The sequence below is a fragment of the Stegostoma tigrinum genome, chromosome 22 (assembly GCF_030684315.1).
Source record: "Stegostoma tigrinum isolate sSteTig4 chromosome 22, sSteTig4.hap1, whole genome shotgun sequence".
NCBI lineage: Eukaryota > Metazoa > Chordata > Chondrichthyes > Orectolobiformes > Stegostomatidae > Stegostoma > Stegostoma tigrinum.
Genome location: NC_081375.1, coordinates 50756645 through 50775465, shown reverse-complemented (window position 1 = coordinate 50775465; position 18821 = coordinate 50756645). Strand labels below are relative to the sequence as shown.

Below are 18821 nucleotides of genomic sequence, written 5' to 3'. Positions count from 1 at the left end.
AAATAAGGTTGCAACTCTGTGGTTCAAATTTTCTGGGAGAGACCTAAGCTGTGATATCACCTATCTTCAGCAAGTATGTTTAGGGTGATGGCTTTTCGTGTGTAGAATTGTCTATCAGTTTTTTTCCTCAGTAAATTTTTTTAACTTGTTTTATTGTTTTGTACCAACTCAGATATTATAACATCCAGGAAATTGTTATTTCCTTTCTGTGTTGTGGCTTTAAATCTCATGGCGAGTTTGTCGTTACTCATTATGGATGAATTACCTATTCTTCTTCTGTGTGGGCTCACATTTCCTATCTATCATTATAAATACACAAGGGCTTTTTTGCTTCACTCATAGGACATGGGCATTGGTGGCTGGCCAGTATGTTATTGCCCATCTCTAGTTGCCCTTGAGAAGATCGTGGTGAGCTGCCTCCTTAAATCATTACAGCCCATGTTCTGTAGGTAGACCCATGATGCCCTTCGTTAGGGAATTCCAGGACTTTGACCCAGTGACTGTGAAGGAATGAAGTATATTTCCAAGTCGAATTATGAGTGGCTTAGAGGGGAACTTGCAGGGGGCAGTTTTCCAATGCATCTGCTGCCCTTGCCTTTCTACATGGATGTGGTTGTGCGTTTTGGAAATGGTGTCTCCGGGTCATTGGTGAATTTCCACAGTGTATCTTGCAGATGGATAGACTTTGGTGAGTCAGGAAATGATTTACTCACTGCAGTATTCTGATCCTCTGACCTGCCATTGGAGCAATTCTATTTATGTGATGAGTCCACATGCGTTTCTGGTCAATGCAAACCCCAAGAATGTCAAGGGGCGGTGATTGGATTGTCTCTTAGTTGCAATTGTCATTGCCTGGCATTTGTGTGGCATGAATGTTATTTCCCATTTGTCAGCCCAAGCCTGGATATTGTCCAGATCTTGTTGTGTTTGAACATGGACTGCTTCGGTATCTGAGGAGTCGTAAATGGTGCTGAACATTGTGTAATCATCAATGTACATCCCCACTTTTGACCTGATGATGGAGGGAACGCCATTGATGAAGTAGCAATGGCTCTATTGTTCCTACTTGATGGAAACACTTTATAAACTAGCTCGCCGAGCTGGCTTCTTGTTTCACAGACATTTCGTTACCGTGCTGGCTAACATCCTCAGTGCAGCCTCCGATGAAACGTTGGTGTGTTTTCCCACCTGGTTTTTAAATTCTGGGGTCCCTTGAGATGTGTTGCTGCACTTCTGGTTTTCCTTCGTAGTGGAATGTATATGGAGTCGAGTTCAATATGTTTATTAATAGCATGCTTTGTGGAGTGCCAGGCTTCTAGGAATTCTCGTGCCTATCTCTTGTCCCAGGATTTTGGTGTTGTCCCAGTTGAAATGGCGGTTCTCCTTGCCCATGTGGATTGAGATGAGTGAGTATTGGTCATGCCTTTTTGTAGCCAATTGGTGTTTATGTACTCTTGTTGTTAGTTTCCTTCTTGTTAGCCCAATGTAGTGTTTCTCGCAGTCTCTGGAGAGGATCTTGTAGATGATATTGGTCCTGTTCAAGGCGGGGAGTGAGTCTTTAGTTTGGGTGAGCAGTTGTCCATAGGGTTGATGTGGGCTTATGTGCCACTCTGATGCCCAGCTTGTGCTTAGTTCTGATGTGTTCCTGATGTAGGGTAGTGTGATGAGTGTGTCGGGGTGTGTAGTATCTTTCTGATGTTCATGTAGGCATCTTCTGACCCAACTTTTTGGATATCCATTATCCTTGAAAACCTGGACGAGGTATTCTTCCTCTTGGCATAGTTACGTGTTGCTGCAGTGTGTTGTTGCACTTTTAAGTAGTATTCGCAAGCAGCTTCATTTGTGTGTCCTGTGATGGTTACTGTTGAAGTTCAGTGTGTGTGTGGCTTTTTGGTGTACTTTCGTTTGAGGTTCCCCATTTGTCTTGCGCTCTTCCATGACATCCAGGAGTGGGAGCTGTTTGTTCTTCTCCTCCTCTCTGGTGAACTTTATTCCGATGAATGTGTTGTTTATAAGTTTGTGTCTCCTCTAATTTGGTCTGTTCAGTTATGACAAAGGTGTCGTCTACGTAGCGTATCCATAGTTTTGGTTGGATTTGCAGAAGGGCCGTTCTTTCTACTCTTTGCATCACTGCTTCTGCTATGAGGAGATAGGTGATCCCATGGGTGTCCCCTTGATTTGCTCGTATGTTTGGCCATCAAAATTGAGTTTAAAACCCAGGCAGGAAAACACACCGATGCTTCTTCGGAGGCTGTACTGAGGATGTTACTCAGCGTGATAACGAAATGTCTGTGAATCAAGAAACCAGCTCAGCGAGCCATCCAACCTCAATACCCACAACTGAACTATAAACCTACTCCAAAACTTTATAAATTAGTTAGTGAGAGTGAAAAAGTCACCAATAATAAAAAAAACTTGAGAAAATCTTGAGCAGAACCTTTGATAAAGCAAAATCTTTTTAACCCCTATTAGACATGTTATTCAATTCTTGGAAGGAGGCACCAAAGGAATTTATTACTTAACAAATGTCATCAATAACTTCTGTGGATTCAATGGCACATATAAAGGGACAAGCTGAAAAGAGTCTTCAAAGCACCACATCACTGTAAACTAAGACCTTCTCTAATGGGACTCGGATGTCTAATACTACAACAGTCCATAAATCCATTTATCCGTCCATATTGCAATTAACCAATCTTAAGAGCATGGCTCATCTAAGTAAGTTCTTCAAATTATGAAACATAATGAGAAGGAATGGAAGTGAAAACCTTCAACACTCAGGTCTAGCCATACAATCTGTATGTTATGAAATTGAATTTAAGAATACCAACTTAGAAATGATAGCTAGTTGCCAGTATTATTCTTGATTTCAATTATGTTCACAAGTAATTCTCACATTTTCGACAACAGAATGATATTCAGCAGTGCTCCTGCAAATACAAAGTAATCTATAGCACTCAAATTTCAGTCACAACTTCCTCACAGCACTATTCGCCTATCTTCACCTGGTCATCAGCCGTACACTGAGTGAAAATTAAGGCATCTAACAAACAAGAATAAAGGTTCTTGGGCTGAACTATGAATCATCCCTACTGACAAATCAGAGAAAAAAACTGACGTAGAGATCATTAACAGACTCATTTTCACTGCTAGCTATGAAAAAAGGATGTTGGAAGCATTGCTCAGGGATTTGTAGGCAAAATGTGTTTTGAAGTGGCAAAACTGGAAAATGTCAATCACTTGTGGATTCTGAAAATGAATCTCATTGGATTTAATATTAGCCTTTTCATTATCTTGAATACTAGGCTGGCAAAGTTAAACTTCTTTGTTTTGAGTTCAGCTGTATAAATTGGAAGAGTCACATGATGCCATGTATTTGTAGACCATTCACTGAGGTCATTCAGAGGTCTTTTGGGCATGTATGTACATGTATATTTTAGCAGTAATCAGTGGGAGGCTAAAAAAATGAAAGATTCCTGATTCATTTTCCCTTGCCTGGAGACCAATCAGAATCTTATTGTCTCAGCTGATAACAATGTACATTGGCCCAAAGAAAAGGAGTTGCCATCTCCGTGTTTAGGCCGATCCTTGCTCCCAAGAGATTGTCTAAAATGAGGAGGAGATAGGTCAATGACAGTGCTCATTCACTTCTGGGAAGAAGTTCTTTTACCCCTTTAGCTGCATTTTGAATCTGTCAGTGAATGATGTTTGAGAAAGGCTCTTTCGCATGCAAATTCTTTGTCACTCTTGCGGCACCCAAAAGTGCTTTGGGCTTTTCAAAGCTAGTGGAGAACTTTTCAAGTGGAATAATTTGTGTTTTAGAGTTATAAAGTTGTACAGCTTGGAAACAGAGCCTTCGGTCTAACTCGTCCATTAAATTAATCTAGTCCCATTTGCCAGCTTTTGGCCCATATCCCTCTAAACCCTTCCTACTCTATACACATCCACATGCTTTTTGAATGTTGTAATTGTATCAGCCTCCCCCACTTCTTGACACAGCTCATTCCATATATGTACCTCCCTCTGCGTGGAAAAGGTGCACCTTAGGCCTGTTTTAAATCCTTCCCCTCTCACATTAAAACCTTTTCCCTCAAGTTTTGGACTCCCCCACGTTGGCTATTCACCCTATCGATGCTCCTCATGATTTTATAAACCTTTATAAGGTCACCCCTCGGCCTCTGACACACCAGAGAGAATAGTTCCAGCCTATTAAACCTTTCACTATAGCTGAAACACTCCAACCCCAGCAACATCCTTGTAAATCTTTTCTGTAGCCTTTCACATTGAACAATATCTTTCCGGTAGCAAGGAGTCCAAAATTGGATGTAGTATTCCAAAAGCAGTCTAACCAATGTCCTGTACATCTCCAACATGACTTCCCAACTCCTTTACTTAATGCACTGACGAATGAATGCACATTTTGTTACAGAAGTGCTAAGCACTTTATGTGTAACAAGAATCTACAAACAACAGTAAGATGGATGAAGTTAATGAGTCAAGGGATAAATGTTATAGCAGCTGTAAGAATAACTTTTCTTGCCTGCTATGAAAATTGACAGGGGATCTCTCATGTTCACCTAAACAGACAAACTTATTTAATGTCACATTTTTGAGGAAGATACCTCCAACAATGCAACGCTCCTTCAGCACTGAGGGGCAGAGATTTGGGGTGCTACTTGAAGGCAGTTATCAAGAATGGTAATGTGTGAAAGATGACTCAGTCTGAGATATAAAAACTGAAATATCAGGGGTTTTTTTTGGTAAGAAAAGGGTTGTATTCAACCTCATTACATCATTCTATAACATTTCAATGCACTTTGTCTGCAATTAGTTTGTTAAAACTGACATGGCTGTAGATGGCCAAGCAGCATCTTAGGAGCACAAAAGCTGATGCTTCGGGCCTAGATCCTTCAGAGAGCAAAGGGTCTAGGCCCGAAACGTCAGCTTTTGTGCTCCTGAGATGCTGCTTGGCCTGCTGTGTTCATCCAGCTCCACACTTTGTTATCTTGGATTCTCCAGCATCTGCAGCTCCCATTATCTCTGATGACTGTAGATGACTGTTAATAGAGTGAATTCTTAAAATTGTACCTGTTCATACTTGCACTGTTGGCATGCCCTCACCGCTTTGCAACCTTCATATCCATTATATCCCTAATGTCCCGTCCATGCTGCTGTCATACCCTTTTTTATTACCACATCCCTCCTATTCCCCAAACCACCTCCCTGCCACCTAACACTCCTCATGCCTTCCCATTCATCCTCAATATCTCACTCATGCAGTGTCCACATTGGGCATGCCTTAGAGGACATTTGGAGAGGAAAAAAAACATAACCATCTGAAAATCTAATCAAGCTCTTGTTCAAATTCTTAATTATTAAAATTAAGTTATGAAGGACATTTAAAAAAACTGAATCCCTTTAAATTGTCAGGTTATTGTAAGAGCAAACACCTATTTCACTAACCACAAAGATTTTTCTATAAACATTTCTTAAAGCTGTCACTCAAAATGTCTAGGATAACAAGGTGTGGAGCTGGATGAACACAGCAGGCCAAGCAACATCAGAGGAGCAGGAAAGCTGATGTTTTGGACCCTTCTTGAGGAAAAAAAATTCTATACTCAAAATGTCTATACTTCCCTGTGTGGTGCCATCTGCTTCTTGACATTTGAAACTCAGCCAAGCATTCATGATCATCACAGCCATAATAAGAAACCTTCGGAAATGTAAATAATCAAGTCCATTGAAACTGCAAAAGAAAACTGATAGCCTATCATTCAAAGTATTCTGAAAGTATTTGTGTATTAAGGGTTGGGAAGTTAAATTGAGCCTAAATCCACCCTTCCTAAAATCATTCTTCCCACAATGTGGATTAAGGTTATTGGAGCAAGGTATATTAGTTGTGTATGTATCCTTCAGTCAAATCAAATGGCCCTGTTGTGTTCATATTTCCCACCTGTGTGATTTACATCCAATTCACCCCCTATCCCCTCCCCAGCTGACAAAAAGGGTGTTTTAAGGAATAGAGAAAGTCTTCTGCATCTTGGCCTCATTCACCTTCTATATAGGTCTCCAGCAAAAATCCAGGCCAATATCACCTATATGGCTCAGTTTTCTTTTTATGTAAAGCTCCTGACAACCACGCTGACATACTTTAATATGTTAAGCGTATATAAATATGATGGTTGTTGAATTACTTCGTAATTTTAAAGACCTCTATTAAATGCAGATTATTGGTTTACTTAGGTTGGGTCTGTTTCAGTGCCTGTCTCCTCAAGGGAGCCGAATATGTAGACTTAGTTATACTGACAAATTTCTGAAGCATGAGAGTTGATGACCGAATCATTGATGTTAATGTAGATCTGCGTGCCCTTGGGCACAGTAATTCTTGTGCTTCCCAGTGAGGTCAACAAAGTTCATTGCTAAAAGTATTTTCTTTTAAATCCACAGAAAAATAAACCGTGCAGTCAAACCATTTTACTCATTCAGGCTCTGCAGGGTTGCCGAGGTTACCAGTTTGTGGAAAAGCAGTATCTCTGGTCTTTGTGCATCAAAGATTGACCTGAACCAGAAAAGCATCCTTTGAAAACTGATTTTCATCCATCCATGAGTGCATTTTGCACAAAAAGGGAAATCTGGCATTTTATCATGCCTCCCATGACCCCAGGATGTTCCAAAACACATTACAATCAGTGAAGGACTTTTTAACATAGTCACTGTTGAAGTGCAGCAAACAGCAATTGAATTAGCCAGAATAAGCTCCCACAAATAGCAATGTGCTAATGATCAGATAGAATCATACAATTTTCCTGTACAGAAAGAGGCTATTCAGCCCATCATGTTTGCACCAGCTCCAGAAGGGCTATCCAACTCATTCCACTCTACAGTACTATCTCTGTAGCCCTGTAAGTTCATCATTTTTAAATAGATATACAACTCTCTTTTGAAAACTCCTACGGATTCTGCCTCCACTGCCCTGCCAGACAGCGCATTCCAAATCCTAACAACTCTCTGAGTAAAGAATTTTCTCCTCATCTCACTCCAAGCCTTCCTGCTGACAATCTTGAAATTGTGATTCCTAGTTACTGACATATCAACGAGTGGAAATAGAATATCCTGTCAAAATTGTTCACAATTTTGAACCCTCCGATGAGGCCAGCCCTTCTCTACTTAAGGAGAATAAGCCTAATTTCTCTAATCTTTCCTTGTACCTGAGCTTCCTCATTCCTGGTATCATATTAAAGATAACCTTATTGGTGATCTGATTGACAAATACATTTCATTTGCCCTCAAACTGAAAAATGTGATCTAAACGAACAAAAGAGACCTAGGACTGGGGAAGTATTAAAATGGACTTATTCGGGAAGCAACAGGGTCGGGGAGGAAAGAACAGAGGAAGATTTTTAAAAATAGAAACCGGAATGGGTAAGGAAGCAATGAAAGGAACCACAAATACTGAGACAAAGTGATCACATTTGTGATTTTTCAATGGAATGCCAGTTTAATTACTTTAGGCTCTTCCAATACTACTTTATGGTTTGGCTGCTTTTCTTGGAAAGGCTTTACCTTTCTAAGTTAGAAGATCTTGAGAAGAAAACAGTTTATTCTTTTTTACTAATGTTTATTCTAGCTAGAATCCCTGGGGCAATAGCAAATCTGTCACGGTTACCTATCCTGGCATTGGAAATTGGCCTTACCACTGTTGCAGAAGTGAAAAAACTCACAGCAGTCACAAACTAAAGCCAGAGCTGTTCCACGTTCATTCAGAGGGAAGTGCAATTGGCTGGTGGGTCATTGCATTCAAAGCATATAAGAGGCAGTCTCAAAGCATGTCATCAGGTGGAGGATAAGGATGTGATAGTCACCAAACATGGGATAAGGAATGAAAAGACTAAGGAAACCAAAAACTTAGCCAGACAGGAGGTTTTAGAAAGCAGCCTAGGAGGCAGCAAAACAAGTGGGATGTTCTTGTATGTGCATCAAAGTAAAGTGGCATCTTTAAAATGTTTCTATACATGGACAGATATGGGTGCAGCATTTAATGCCTGCCCCTAAGAACCCTGAGAATGTGGTAGAGGACTGCCTTCTAGAAGCACTGTAATCCATGTAATGAAGGTGCTTTCTAGTTATTATTAGTCAGAAGTTTCAGGTTACTGAGCTATCATTGATGAAGGAATGTTGTCATATGTTCCTCAGGATGGTTTGTGGACTTGCAGGCAGTCGTGTTTTCACAATTTTGCTGCATCTGACCCTTTTGGCATAGCTCCAATTGATTCGAAAGTAATATGAATTTTGACTGTCTGCTGGCACCTAGCTCAAGACCCTACACCACTGGGTGTGTCCGCTACTAGGGGAAAACTTTCACAGCATCATTTTACATTCTAGTATTGCTTGAACCTCCAACTACCTGCCCCATTAGTTCTGAATGAGTATAATGTGTTTAAATGCAGAGCACTGTCCATGAAACAACCCCAGATCATGTCTTGTGTGTGGCACAGACCATTTGGTCCATCCCAGCATCTATGTTTCACACAAATCCCGTTCTGTTGGACTTAATCGAACACTTATGAATACATTCTTCAATTCCTTTCTCCATCTTGTGCTTTTCTAACTAACCCTTAAATGCACCTTTATTACTTGCCTTTACTATTAAATTTGCTACAAGGTCTATACTTGTAACCACTCTCTTAGGAAAAGTGGTTTCTCTGAATTACCCGTTGAATCTATTAGTGCTAATTTTAAGTATATAACCTGGATTCTCACACAAATGGAAACAACTTCTCTATGCCTACCCTATCAAAGCTTTCACCACTCAGCTTTCTGTTTTCTGGAGAAAAGACCCTCATCAAGCTTGGCTTTTCCTGATAGGACTCTCCTCGGTTTTTGATGTCATCCTGCTAACTCTTGTTTGTAACTCCTCAGTTGCCTCTGTATAATTTTTAAATAAGGAGACCAGTCAGTGCGTAGTTTCCTGCAGTTGTCTTGGCAAGGTTCAATACTAGTTTAGAAAACTTTTCTCTGCTTTTCAATTCTCAATTCAAATTTAAAAGTTCACCCTATTGCTTGTTTAATAATCTTATTAACCTGGGCCACAACCTCTAGTGATCGTAAATGTGCATTTCTTGATCCTCTGGCTCTTCTGATCCAATTAAATTCTTATAACTTAAGTGCTTTAGAAAAGGAAACCTCCGCCCATTTGTAACTCCAGTTGCACACCAATGTGGTTGACTCTCAATTGCCTCTGAAGTGACTTAGACTACAATGTTGTATCAAACTGCTTCACCTGTAGTGGTTAATGAGGAAGGACCACCAGCACCAACGCAAGGTAATTTTGAGTCAGCAATTAATGCTCACATCTCGAAAATGAATTTTAAAAATCTTGGGACGACAACGGGAATGCTGTCAATCATTGAATCACTCACCACCTCAGCCTACACATGGTGAAGTAACAGGACTTGCTGTGCATGTGGAAGCATTCATCAGCAAATGGAAACATTTTAGCAGAAAGTAACAGAAACGGAGAATATGGTGAGAAAAGTAAAACCAAGATGCCCATAACATGAGTCAGACATAGAATAAAACATCCTCCATGCTGTTCCAACAAGTAATGCTAGACCATGTGTAACACACAGCGTAAAGCTCTCTTGGCAACCTCCATAATGTGCGTCAGTCCTGACTGCACACTGTTATCCAATGTGGTATAATGTGACATTTACTATTTGCTACACTATTCATTTAGTATCCTTTTTCAGAGCGTGAATTATATTAGACTGGGCTCCAGAGCTGAAAGGCAAATATCTATCCCACTGCACTACCTACATCCCCGTGAGTTGGTTTATTTTTAACATTCGACTTGTTTTTCTCTACTTCCACTACTTTCCTTTTTTGCACTGCATTTCCTTTTCTCTCGTTTCTTTTTGCTGTGAGTCTCTACCCTTTCTGGGTCAATTTCTTTCTCTCTAGAGTCCCCTGTTGGCATTACGCAAGTTTGATGTTTACCTCAACTGGTATTTATGGCAGTAAGCCCTTTCCCTTTCCCAGAGAATCATTTTACGTCATAGTCTTGTTACCCATAGTCTTTTAATAAATAAAAGCAGCATTTTCTTAACGTTCCAGTCGAGCAGTCATTATTTGGAGCCTTTATCTCTCAAGAAACTGACCTTCTGAAACCAACTTTACTTCCTTCTGTGAAATCTCTTGAGGCAATTACTGTGCATTTAATAGCAAGGCTGCACAAACAACTGTAACATCATACATCCATTTCCCATGGCCTTTGATCCCTAAATCAGTAAGGAATTCTTGTTCTCCTGCTGACTGACAGAAGAATATCTCGCTCCTTCAACTTTCATCAGAGATGTCTGTTCCTGTTTCAATCTAGTTGGACCTTAGTTTTAACTCTTGCAAGTCTGCAGCTAAGCGATGTGTGCTTGTGGCAGGTTTCTTTATTCATCAACACTCTTTTGACAAACAAGTGCCTCCCTTACCCTGTACAAATACAAATCAACAACAGTACGAGACAAACAGTCAGTGAGGCGGTTTGTTTAAGCCCAAGTGTATCCACATCATTATCCACACTGTAGAGGATATGACATTTGAGACAGGGACATTAATACACTTTGACTGAAACATGGCCTTGCACAGCAAAAGACCATTATTTATTTGTATTAATGTCAAAAATAAATATTAATCCCACAGCTGCCAGTTAGAGCACCTTAAGAGGTCCAGCTATATTGAACACAAACAGATGTGTTTACCCACTGGTTTGCACCTGGTTAAGGTACACCAAGTGCAAGAACAAACAAGGCAATGGCATCAACAAAAAACAGAAAACACTGTAAATACTCAGCAGGTCAGGAAGGATTTGTGGAAAAAGAGAGACAGTAACGTTTAAATTCATTGACGATTCATTAGAACTTTGTCAGGCAGCTTCCATGGTATTTTGCTTCTTTATAAATAAATAGCGATTCACTGAGAAATACTGAACATGGTAAAAGAGCTTGATTAGGGCAGAAATTCAGATGAAAAGTGCTGGAAACATTCAACTGGTTAGGTGGCAATTGAGAAGAGGAAGAAATGAGTTAATGTTTCGTGCCACTGACCCTTCAGAACTGCAAGAATTTAGAAATATTGTTTTGAGCAAGGGCGGATGAGATAGGAGAGATTGAATGACAGAAAATTTGGTCTCACAGGGGAATAGAGATGGGGTAAGGAGATAGTGATGTGGCAATAATGTCACTTAATTAATAATCTAAAAGGTTCAAAGCCCACCATGGCAGCTGGTGGAATTGAAATTCAATAAATTAAATCTGGAGTTGAAAGCCAGTCTCAGCAATAATGACCATGGCACCTTGTTGTAAAAACCTATCTGGTCACTAATGCCCTTTGGGGAAGGAAATCTGCTGTTCTGACTTGGTCTAGCCAACATTTGACTCCTATCATTGTCTCTAAAATGCCATCTGAAAAGCCACTGAGTTCATTAGCAATTAGAGACAGGCAACAAATGTTAAAGTCACCAACCATATCCACATCCCATAGAAGAATAAATTAGGGGGGAAAAAAGCAACTGAAATAGAGTAAAACGAAGAAGGAGATAAAATATTAAAGGCAAAGAAAATAAAATGGGTGGACAGAGTTGAAAGTTTGAAACAGCTGAATGCAGTGTTAAATCTGGAAGGTTGTAAATTGCTTAAACAACAGATGAGGCACTGTTCCTGTATCCTGCATTGACCTTCACTGGAAGGCCCACAGACATGTCAGCACAAGAACAAGGTGGGCAACTAAACTTACAAGCAGCCTAAAGCTTAAAGCATCCTTGTGGTTGCAGTTAGGGGCTGATGGAGTTTGGAGAGGCTGGCGCAATGTCTTCCCCACAAACTCCAGATTCTACCCTTGACGCACTCCACCTTGCTATACCTTTTGAGATGTGAGCAATCTCTTTGGCATCCAAATGGATTAATTTTTATTTTTAGATGAATTAGCTTTATTTTAGTCCATCTTCAATATTTTTATTAGTGAGTTGAAAGAACTCAGTGATTTTTTTTTCAGGTGATATCAATTGTTTCTCCTGCTCCTGGGTTGTTTCATTTATTGGTGGCTACTTGCTATCTGTCGATTTTTAATTTATGGGAAAGGAGTTTGACTTTAACTCATCATAGGAACAAGGATAGAAAACAGTTAAAAGTAGCTATAGAAAGCGGTAACTGACCAATTCACTTAATTCCCGCCTGCCATCAGCTAAATTACTTTGCCGATGATTAACTGTCCAGAGTGCCATCAGGGTTTCACAATGGAAATTAGAATCCTCTTGGCCTTCTTAGCAGAGATCTCCGATGTAAGTCAGAAATTTTCCTTGAGAACTGTTGACTGTCAATTCACATTTCTGGAATGAGATTTTAGACTCTCAGCTGTGTGAAAGGATACACCTGCTAGCCCGCTGACTGTGGATGTAACATTGATGGTTTGTCCTGTTAGTATCTAATTCTTTTAAAAGAATGCTAAATATGTAGGAGTGTAGGGTAACAAGCTAACAGGTACTGTTAGCTAGTTATATTTAAACACTTCTATAAGAGAATCAGCCAGGAAGAGGCTGAGTTCTATGGCGTGCTGCTCATTAAAATAAAACTGTAACAAGAAATTGTAGATATTTTAATCAACCTGTTCAGATATGCTATGACATGTCTTTGAAGCAGGTGGGAGTTGAACCTAGGCCTCCTGGTTCAAAAGTAAAGAGTTGGAAAGTGTATGCTTAGACTTTGTCTAAAAGTATTTAACTTGTAGTGAATAATATGCCCACTGCTTAATATCAGCTGTCAAAATCCAACCTGCTGTGAGGCACGTTGCAGCTGGCCCTTCCATATACAATCAGTCACTGATAGAAGGCACTGTGCTTTTAAGCCTGGGCTCTTATCAGTGCCTGTCAATGAGCCAGGGCAAAGGTACAAGGTGAGCAGTAGGTCTCTTTTAGTCTTGAGTGATTCTTGCTCTTATGAATGAGGGTGGAATTTCATTGCTGTTTGGGATTAATCTATGGACTATTTCTGGTCTGCTGCTTCTGCACATTGTCCAGCACCTGCCATCTGTCAGCTTTGCTGCTGTGCTCAATTGGCCCAAAGTGGTTCGCTGATAATGAAAATATGGCACTTAAGTGGATAGAGATTGAAAATCATCAATTCAAACAATTTGTCTGACCAGTTGGCCTCCTGAACTGTTGGTGAGAAGCAGGTGCTGTTTATAAACATACTTTATGTACCATGTTATGGACACGATATTGGAGGTGCAGGTGTTGGACTGAGGTGTACATGGTCAGAAGTCACAGAGCACCAGGTTATAATCCAACAGATTTATTTGAAAACACAAGCTTTCGGAGCATAGCCCCTTTGTCAGGTGAAGTGAGAAAGAAGCATACGAAACACAGAATTTATAAAGGATCAAAGGGTCACACAACTGATGAGCTGTATTTTTAAACAAACTGTATGAGGATACATTAAACAAACCTGAGATGCTGTTAAATCTTTAATCAGTTAGAAGGTTCTAATTGATTAATATGTGTATGTATATCCCCAAATTTCTTTCAGGACACTGTCCTGAAAGAAATTCAATGATTTATTTATACATACTAATCAATTAAAACCTTTAACTGCTTAAAGTTTTAACAGCATCTCAGGTTTGTTTAATGTATCCTCATCAGTTGTATGACCATTTGATCCTTTACTTATAAATTCTGTGTTTCGTGTGCTTCTTTCTCACTTCACCTAACGAAGGGGGTATGCTCTGAAAGCTTGTGTTTTCAAATAAATCTGTTGGATTATAACCTGTTGGATTGTAGTGTGATTTATGACCATGTTATAGACCCCTACCAAACTATATATCAGCACCAAATTCCGTCAATGTACCCATACTGCTGCTGTTGGAAATTTGAAAGGTAAAAATAAAGTGTTGAGGTCAGGTAGCATTAGCAGTGAGAGAGAGTTAACATTTCATTGGTACAGTGCAGCAGGCCAAGGACTGAGAAATCAGAATGCATGGAACAGGGAATTAAAATAGCAATTGGCTGGAAGCTCAGAGACACTTTGTTGCATCGAACAGAGATGTTCAGTAAAACGATCAACACTTGATGTTTGGTACTGTCACTGTAGAGAAGATTACATCATGAGCAACAAATAAGGTGTACCAAGTTGAATGAAATATAGGTAACTCAGTGTCTCACCTGGAATGTGTACTTATGAAGCAGTGCATTGGGAGAGGAGATGGTGAAAGGATAGGTGTTGCATCTCTGCACACTGTTTCTCTCGCCACTGATGCGGGATCCGCTCCGGCACTTCGTTTTTTTTCTCTCATTTTCAGCATTCGTAGTATTTTACTTTTATTCAGGTGTTGCATCTTGTGCATTTGCAACAAAGGAGTCACAGAAAGGGATGAGATGTTGAAAGAATGTGCTAGGATGCTATGAAAGGAAAAGTTTCTATTGCACCAAGGGATATATATTATAAACATGCTATTTGCTATCATTGGCCTCACCATATCTGTTTAGGTATTGGGTATGATATTGAAGTAGTAACTTAGACGTATGACTGAAATGCTTCATGACAGCTTAAGCAACTGAATTCGTAGAGCTGGTCATTGTAGGCTAGCAACCAAAGAATCACCAGGAAAGTTGCCAGATTACTTTAAACTGTCTTTCAAGGAGAAACATACATGTCAACTTGCTCGAGCATATGTGATTCCATACTGTTAATGGAAACATGATCGGTGAGATATTGTCATTGTTAACCACATTCCCAAAAACAAGAAAAACGGAAATCACCATGTTAGCTTGGAGTTAATTCTGGAATTCCGTTGTGATGTCTCTGTAATACACTGTGTCCATTGTTAGCCCTAACAAAAATTTCCTTTGTCTCCACCAGATATTACTTTTGGCGGATGGAAACTCCAAGAGCTGCTTGTATCAGATGCTGCCCTTCCTGTCAACGCTTGTATTGAAGGATGGTAAAGCCACTGCCTACGTTTGCCAGAACTATTCCTGCTCCCTGCCAGTTACATCAGCCAACGAGCTACAGACTTTACTTGTTAAATGATAATATGCAAAAATGGGCAACTCATTTGCTATTAGTCTCTGCCAATCCTGTGGAATTTGTTTATAAGTTTAGCCTTCAAGAGTAGTATTGTATCTTCAGCAAGGTGGACAAGCCTCAAGATGGTAGTATGGGATAGGTGATTGTGTATTTTCAAAACTAATTTTTGCTCAGTTATTATGATATTTAACTGGTTTTGACAGATTACAATTTGGCTTCGAATGACATTAGCAAGATATATGCAAACATACCCCAGTATCCTGGTACTGAGGGAGTGTGCATAGCCAGAGGTTTCATTTTTTTGGATTAGAGACAAAATCCTAGCTCTGTTTACCCTCTTGGGTGTATGTAAAAGATCCAGTTGCATTATCTTGAAGGAAAACAGGAGATTTATTCCTGGTATCCTGGTCAATGTTTATCCCTCAGCTAAGGAAAAGATCATCAGTAGGTTATTGTTGTTTGTAGGATCTTGCAGTGCCCAACCTGGTTGCTGCAGTCCCTACCTGGCTACAGTGACTACACTTCAGAAATATCTTGGTAGGTGTAAATATTTGGAATGTTCAGATATTGTGAAATACATTATGCAAATGCAAGTATTAATGCCTTTCCATTCCAGACAGCGCATTAATCTAATACACCTTTGGAGCTGTTTCTCCTGCCCCCAATCCCAGGTGCTTTCCAATCTATCAGAGCTCCATGGAAGCACATGCACCTGTGAAATAAAATGTAATCTTCCTGCCACTTCACTAAGGAATACATCACCGTCTCCCTGAAGTGCCATTCTAAGGCTTGAGTACTGCAATCTAAGCAGATACTCCAGACTGTACTCTGGAAGTACTGCATTGTCAGAGGTGTGGCCTTTCTGACATCTATCCTGTTAGGACTGAAAGTGGGACTTCCTAAACAGAGAATATGACCGCCCCAGCCCCCGGTTGGGGCTGAAGAATTAACTTAGAATCAGTAGAATTGTTAGTGTGAGTTCTGAGGCAATGGGAGCTGCTGCAGAGTGGAGAGAGATACAGGTGGGACAGTCCAAGGTTCAATATGAGGGCTTGTGTGTGTCTTTTCATTTTTGGCCAGGCAGTGATTTGCATGTTAAGGGAATGACATCTGAAGACTCTTCAATGCCTCCATTAGAGTATTTAGAAAGTTAGGTGAGAAAACTAATTCCTCCTCCCACCATGGACTCACAGACCCACCCCCCACCGCAGCTATTTCGTTTTGTCATCACACCATGTTTCGAGCGTTAAAATGGAGTGGAGAAAATATTTGGGAATCATGGACTCCAAAGGGTCCATGGCTAACTTCAGAGAAGACCAGGCAGATTTTTCCTGGCAGCTTGGACTGCAGATATTTTTATTCAGTCAGGTTATAACACATGAGAACAACCTCCGAACCACGTAGGACTTGAACCCAGGCCTATCTGACCCAGGGGTAAGAACATTACCACTTTGCCATAAGAGTCCCTCCGTCCCAAACTGTATTTACCCCCTCGATCAGCATCCTAATTCAGATTACTTGGTCTTCATTATATTGCTGCTTCAGAAGTACCTAACTGGCTGTGAAGAGTTTGCAGGAGCCCTGTGGTTCCGACATAAATACAATTCTTTATTCTGGTCAAACCTGTACCCCATGTCCTGTGACACCATGAAGATTATGACCTGTGACACACTGCATGATTTTCCTTCTGTTTGGTCTGTGTTTTGATTTTTGATGCTGTTGTTGCAGTCCTTTAATGAGAAAATTAAAATAATAATGATTGGAGATAACATGCAGGAAGTGGGGTATTGTTCCCTCTAATCAACTGACTGATTTTGCTGTGGATGTCATTTGGATATAGAGTACAAGGACCTCCTTGGTGGAGAATGACCTAGCTGCAGATGTAATAGAACAACTTTCTCATGATTTTTAAAATGATAACAAACATAGGATTGCCTATTACTATATTGCAATGTTAAGCTATCTCTGCAAAGAATGGTTGGTAAAGATGAGCTGCAAATAAACATGCAAAAGTAAAAGACAAAAGATTCCGGAAATCTGAATTAAAACAAAGTGCTGGAGAAACTCAGCAGGTCAGATGGTACCTGTGAAAACAGGAGCAGAGTTAACAGCCAGCAGCATTAGCAGGTAGTCAGTTAGGCCCATTATTGGGCCAGTTGCAACAAAGCTGTTATTGCCATCAGGATTCTACCATCAGTACACATACCCAGCTAAGGCTGGAGCCAGAATTCTGAGATGCAATGGTGACACCTACAAGCATGTTTAATCTTCTTACAATACAGTGGAGAGTACCTTCCTTTTGTGGTGCTTGTGGGTTTGTCTTTGTGCTTTAACAACACACCATTCTCATCGTGGATCTACTGGCCAGAATTTACAGCAAGTTCTGTGACTGAGCTTCCCACCTTTTATTAGACTGACTCGGAATTGAGACCAAAATCAGAAAAGCAGCCTAATTGGGAAAGCCTAGCTCAACATTTTAGCTCTTTAACTATGTATCAGAGCTGACATAGCATTGATGGTGGATCTTACGATGTGATGACTCTCCAGTCTGAGGAATGTTAGATCTCTGCAATCATGAATTGATCCAAAACGACTTTCTGCACTATTCTGTCAATCTGGTGACTTTTGTTTCTGAAATCAGTGGAATATTCATTTTGACTCTTCAAATATTTGAAGTACATCTGAATTATTATGATAAACTGATTAAGACTCATTAGCAGATCGAGCAGATGCATTAGATTTAGTTTTGTACTCCATCACTTTCCAATTCACTTGTATGTTTTCTGTCCAACTGAGGCACAGTAAGCGTAGCTAAATGACCCTCTTACTGGACTAATAATCCAGAGGATGTGAATCCAAATTCCACATGGTCCTCATGGAAAGGAAACCTGCCATTAATTACCTACAGCTGAGGGTGTTTCACTCCGTACAGAGAGGGAATTTAGCCAGTGACCTTCCCAGTCTGTCCCCTCGTACCAGATTTGAAAGTATACTTATCCTTTCCATTTAAAAAATTATAATGTATTTGTGCTGTTGGTCATTTAGGTCATCTTGTCATTTTTCGTTGAAGTGATACTTTTCCATTGACTTATCATCATTTGCAATGTGGTTTGTGGTTTTTTTTAAAAAAAGAACAATTTGTAGCCATTATAATGTTATCATCTCCCTGAAAAATAGGTGTACCACAAGGTTATTGAATGTGCAACAGAGCTCATATTCTTAATGATTTTATCTCCTGCAAATCACTTGTGGGTTTATCGATTTATGAATCTTAGTTAAATCGTCTTTTTCTACGTGGGATATGGGCATCATTGGTAAGGCCAATATTTATTGCCCATTCTTAACTGTCTGGCTTAATAGGCTATTTTCAAGGGCAGTTAAGAGTCAAACAGATGGCTGTGGATCTGGAATCACAAATTCCAGGACAGACCAGGTAAGAATGGCAGATTTCCGTCCCTATATGACATTAGTGAACCAAATGGACTTTCTTGTTACAGTAAGTGATAGTTTTATGGTCACCACTATTAAGATGAGCTTTACAGTTCAGGTTTATTCATTGAATAATCCAGCTGGTGGAATTTAAATTCAGCTTTCAAATCTGTAATATAAACTTATGTGCTATTTAAACTCGTACCCAGAACATTAATTTAGTTCTCCAGATTAATAGTCCAGTGTCATTCCCAGTACGCCTCCACCTCCCTGTTATCACTTTGGACAAGTAGAACATAGTAATGAAATTCTTACTGCAATCCC

The 18821-nt window shown here is 40.0% G+C and overlaps 1 protein-coding gene across 5 annotated transcripts in view; it reads left to right on the top strand.

The window, feature by feature from the left end:
• The window catches only part of spata20 (spermatogenesis associated 20), a 342917-nt gene extending 325824 nt beyond the window's left edge, over positions 1-17093 (top strand). For all 5 annotated transcript variants that reach the window (XM_048555512.2, XM_048555515.2, XM_048555516.2 and 2 more), the window contains exon 16: positions 14901-17093. In XM_048555512.2, coding sequence (XP_048411469.2) covers positions 14901-15071 — 171 coding nt within the window. In that variant the 3' untranslated portion in view covers positions 15072-17093. The remainder of the gene's footprint in view (positions 1-14900) is intronic.
• Positions 17094-18821: the final 1728 nt, after the last annotated feature.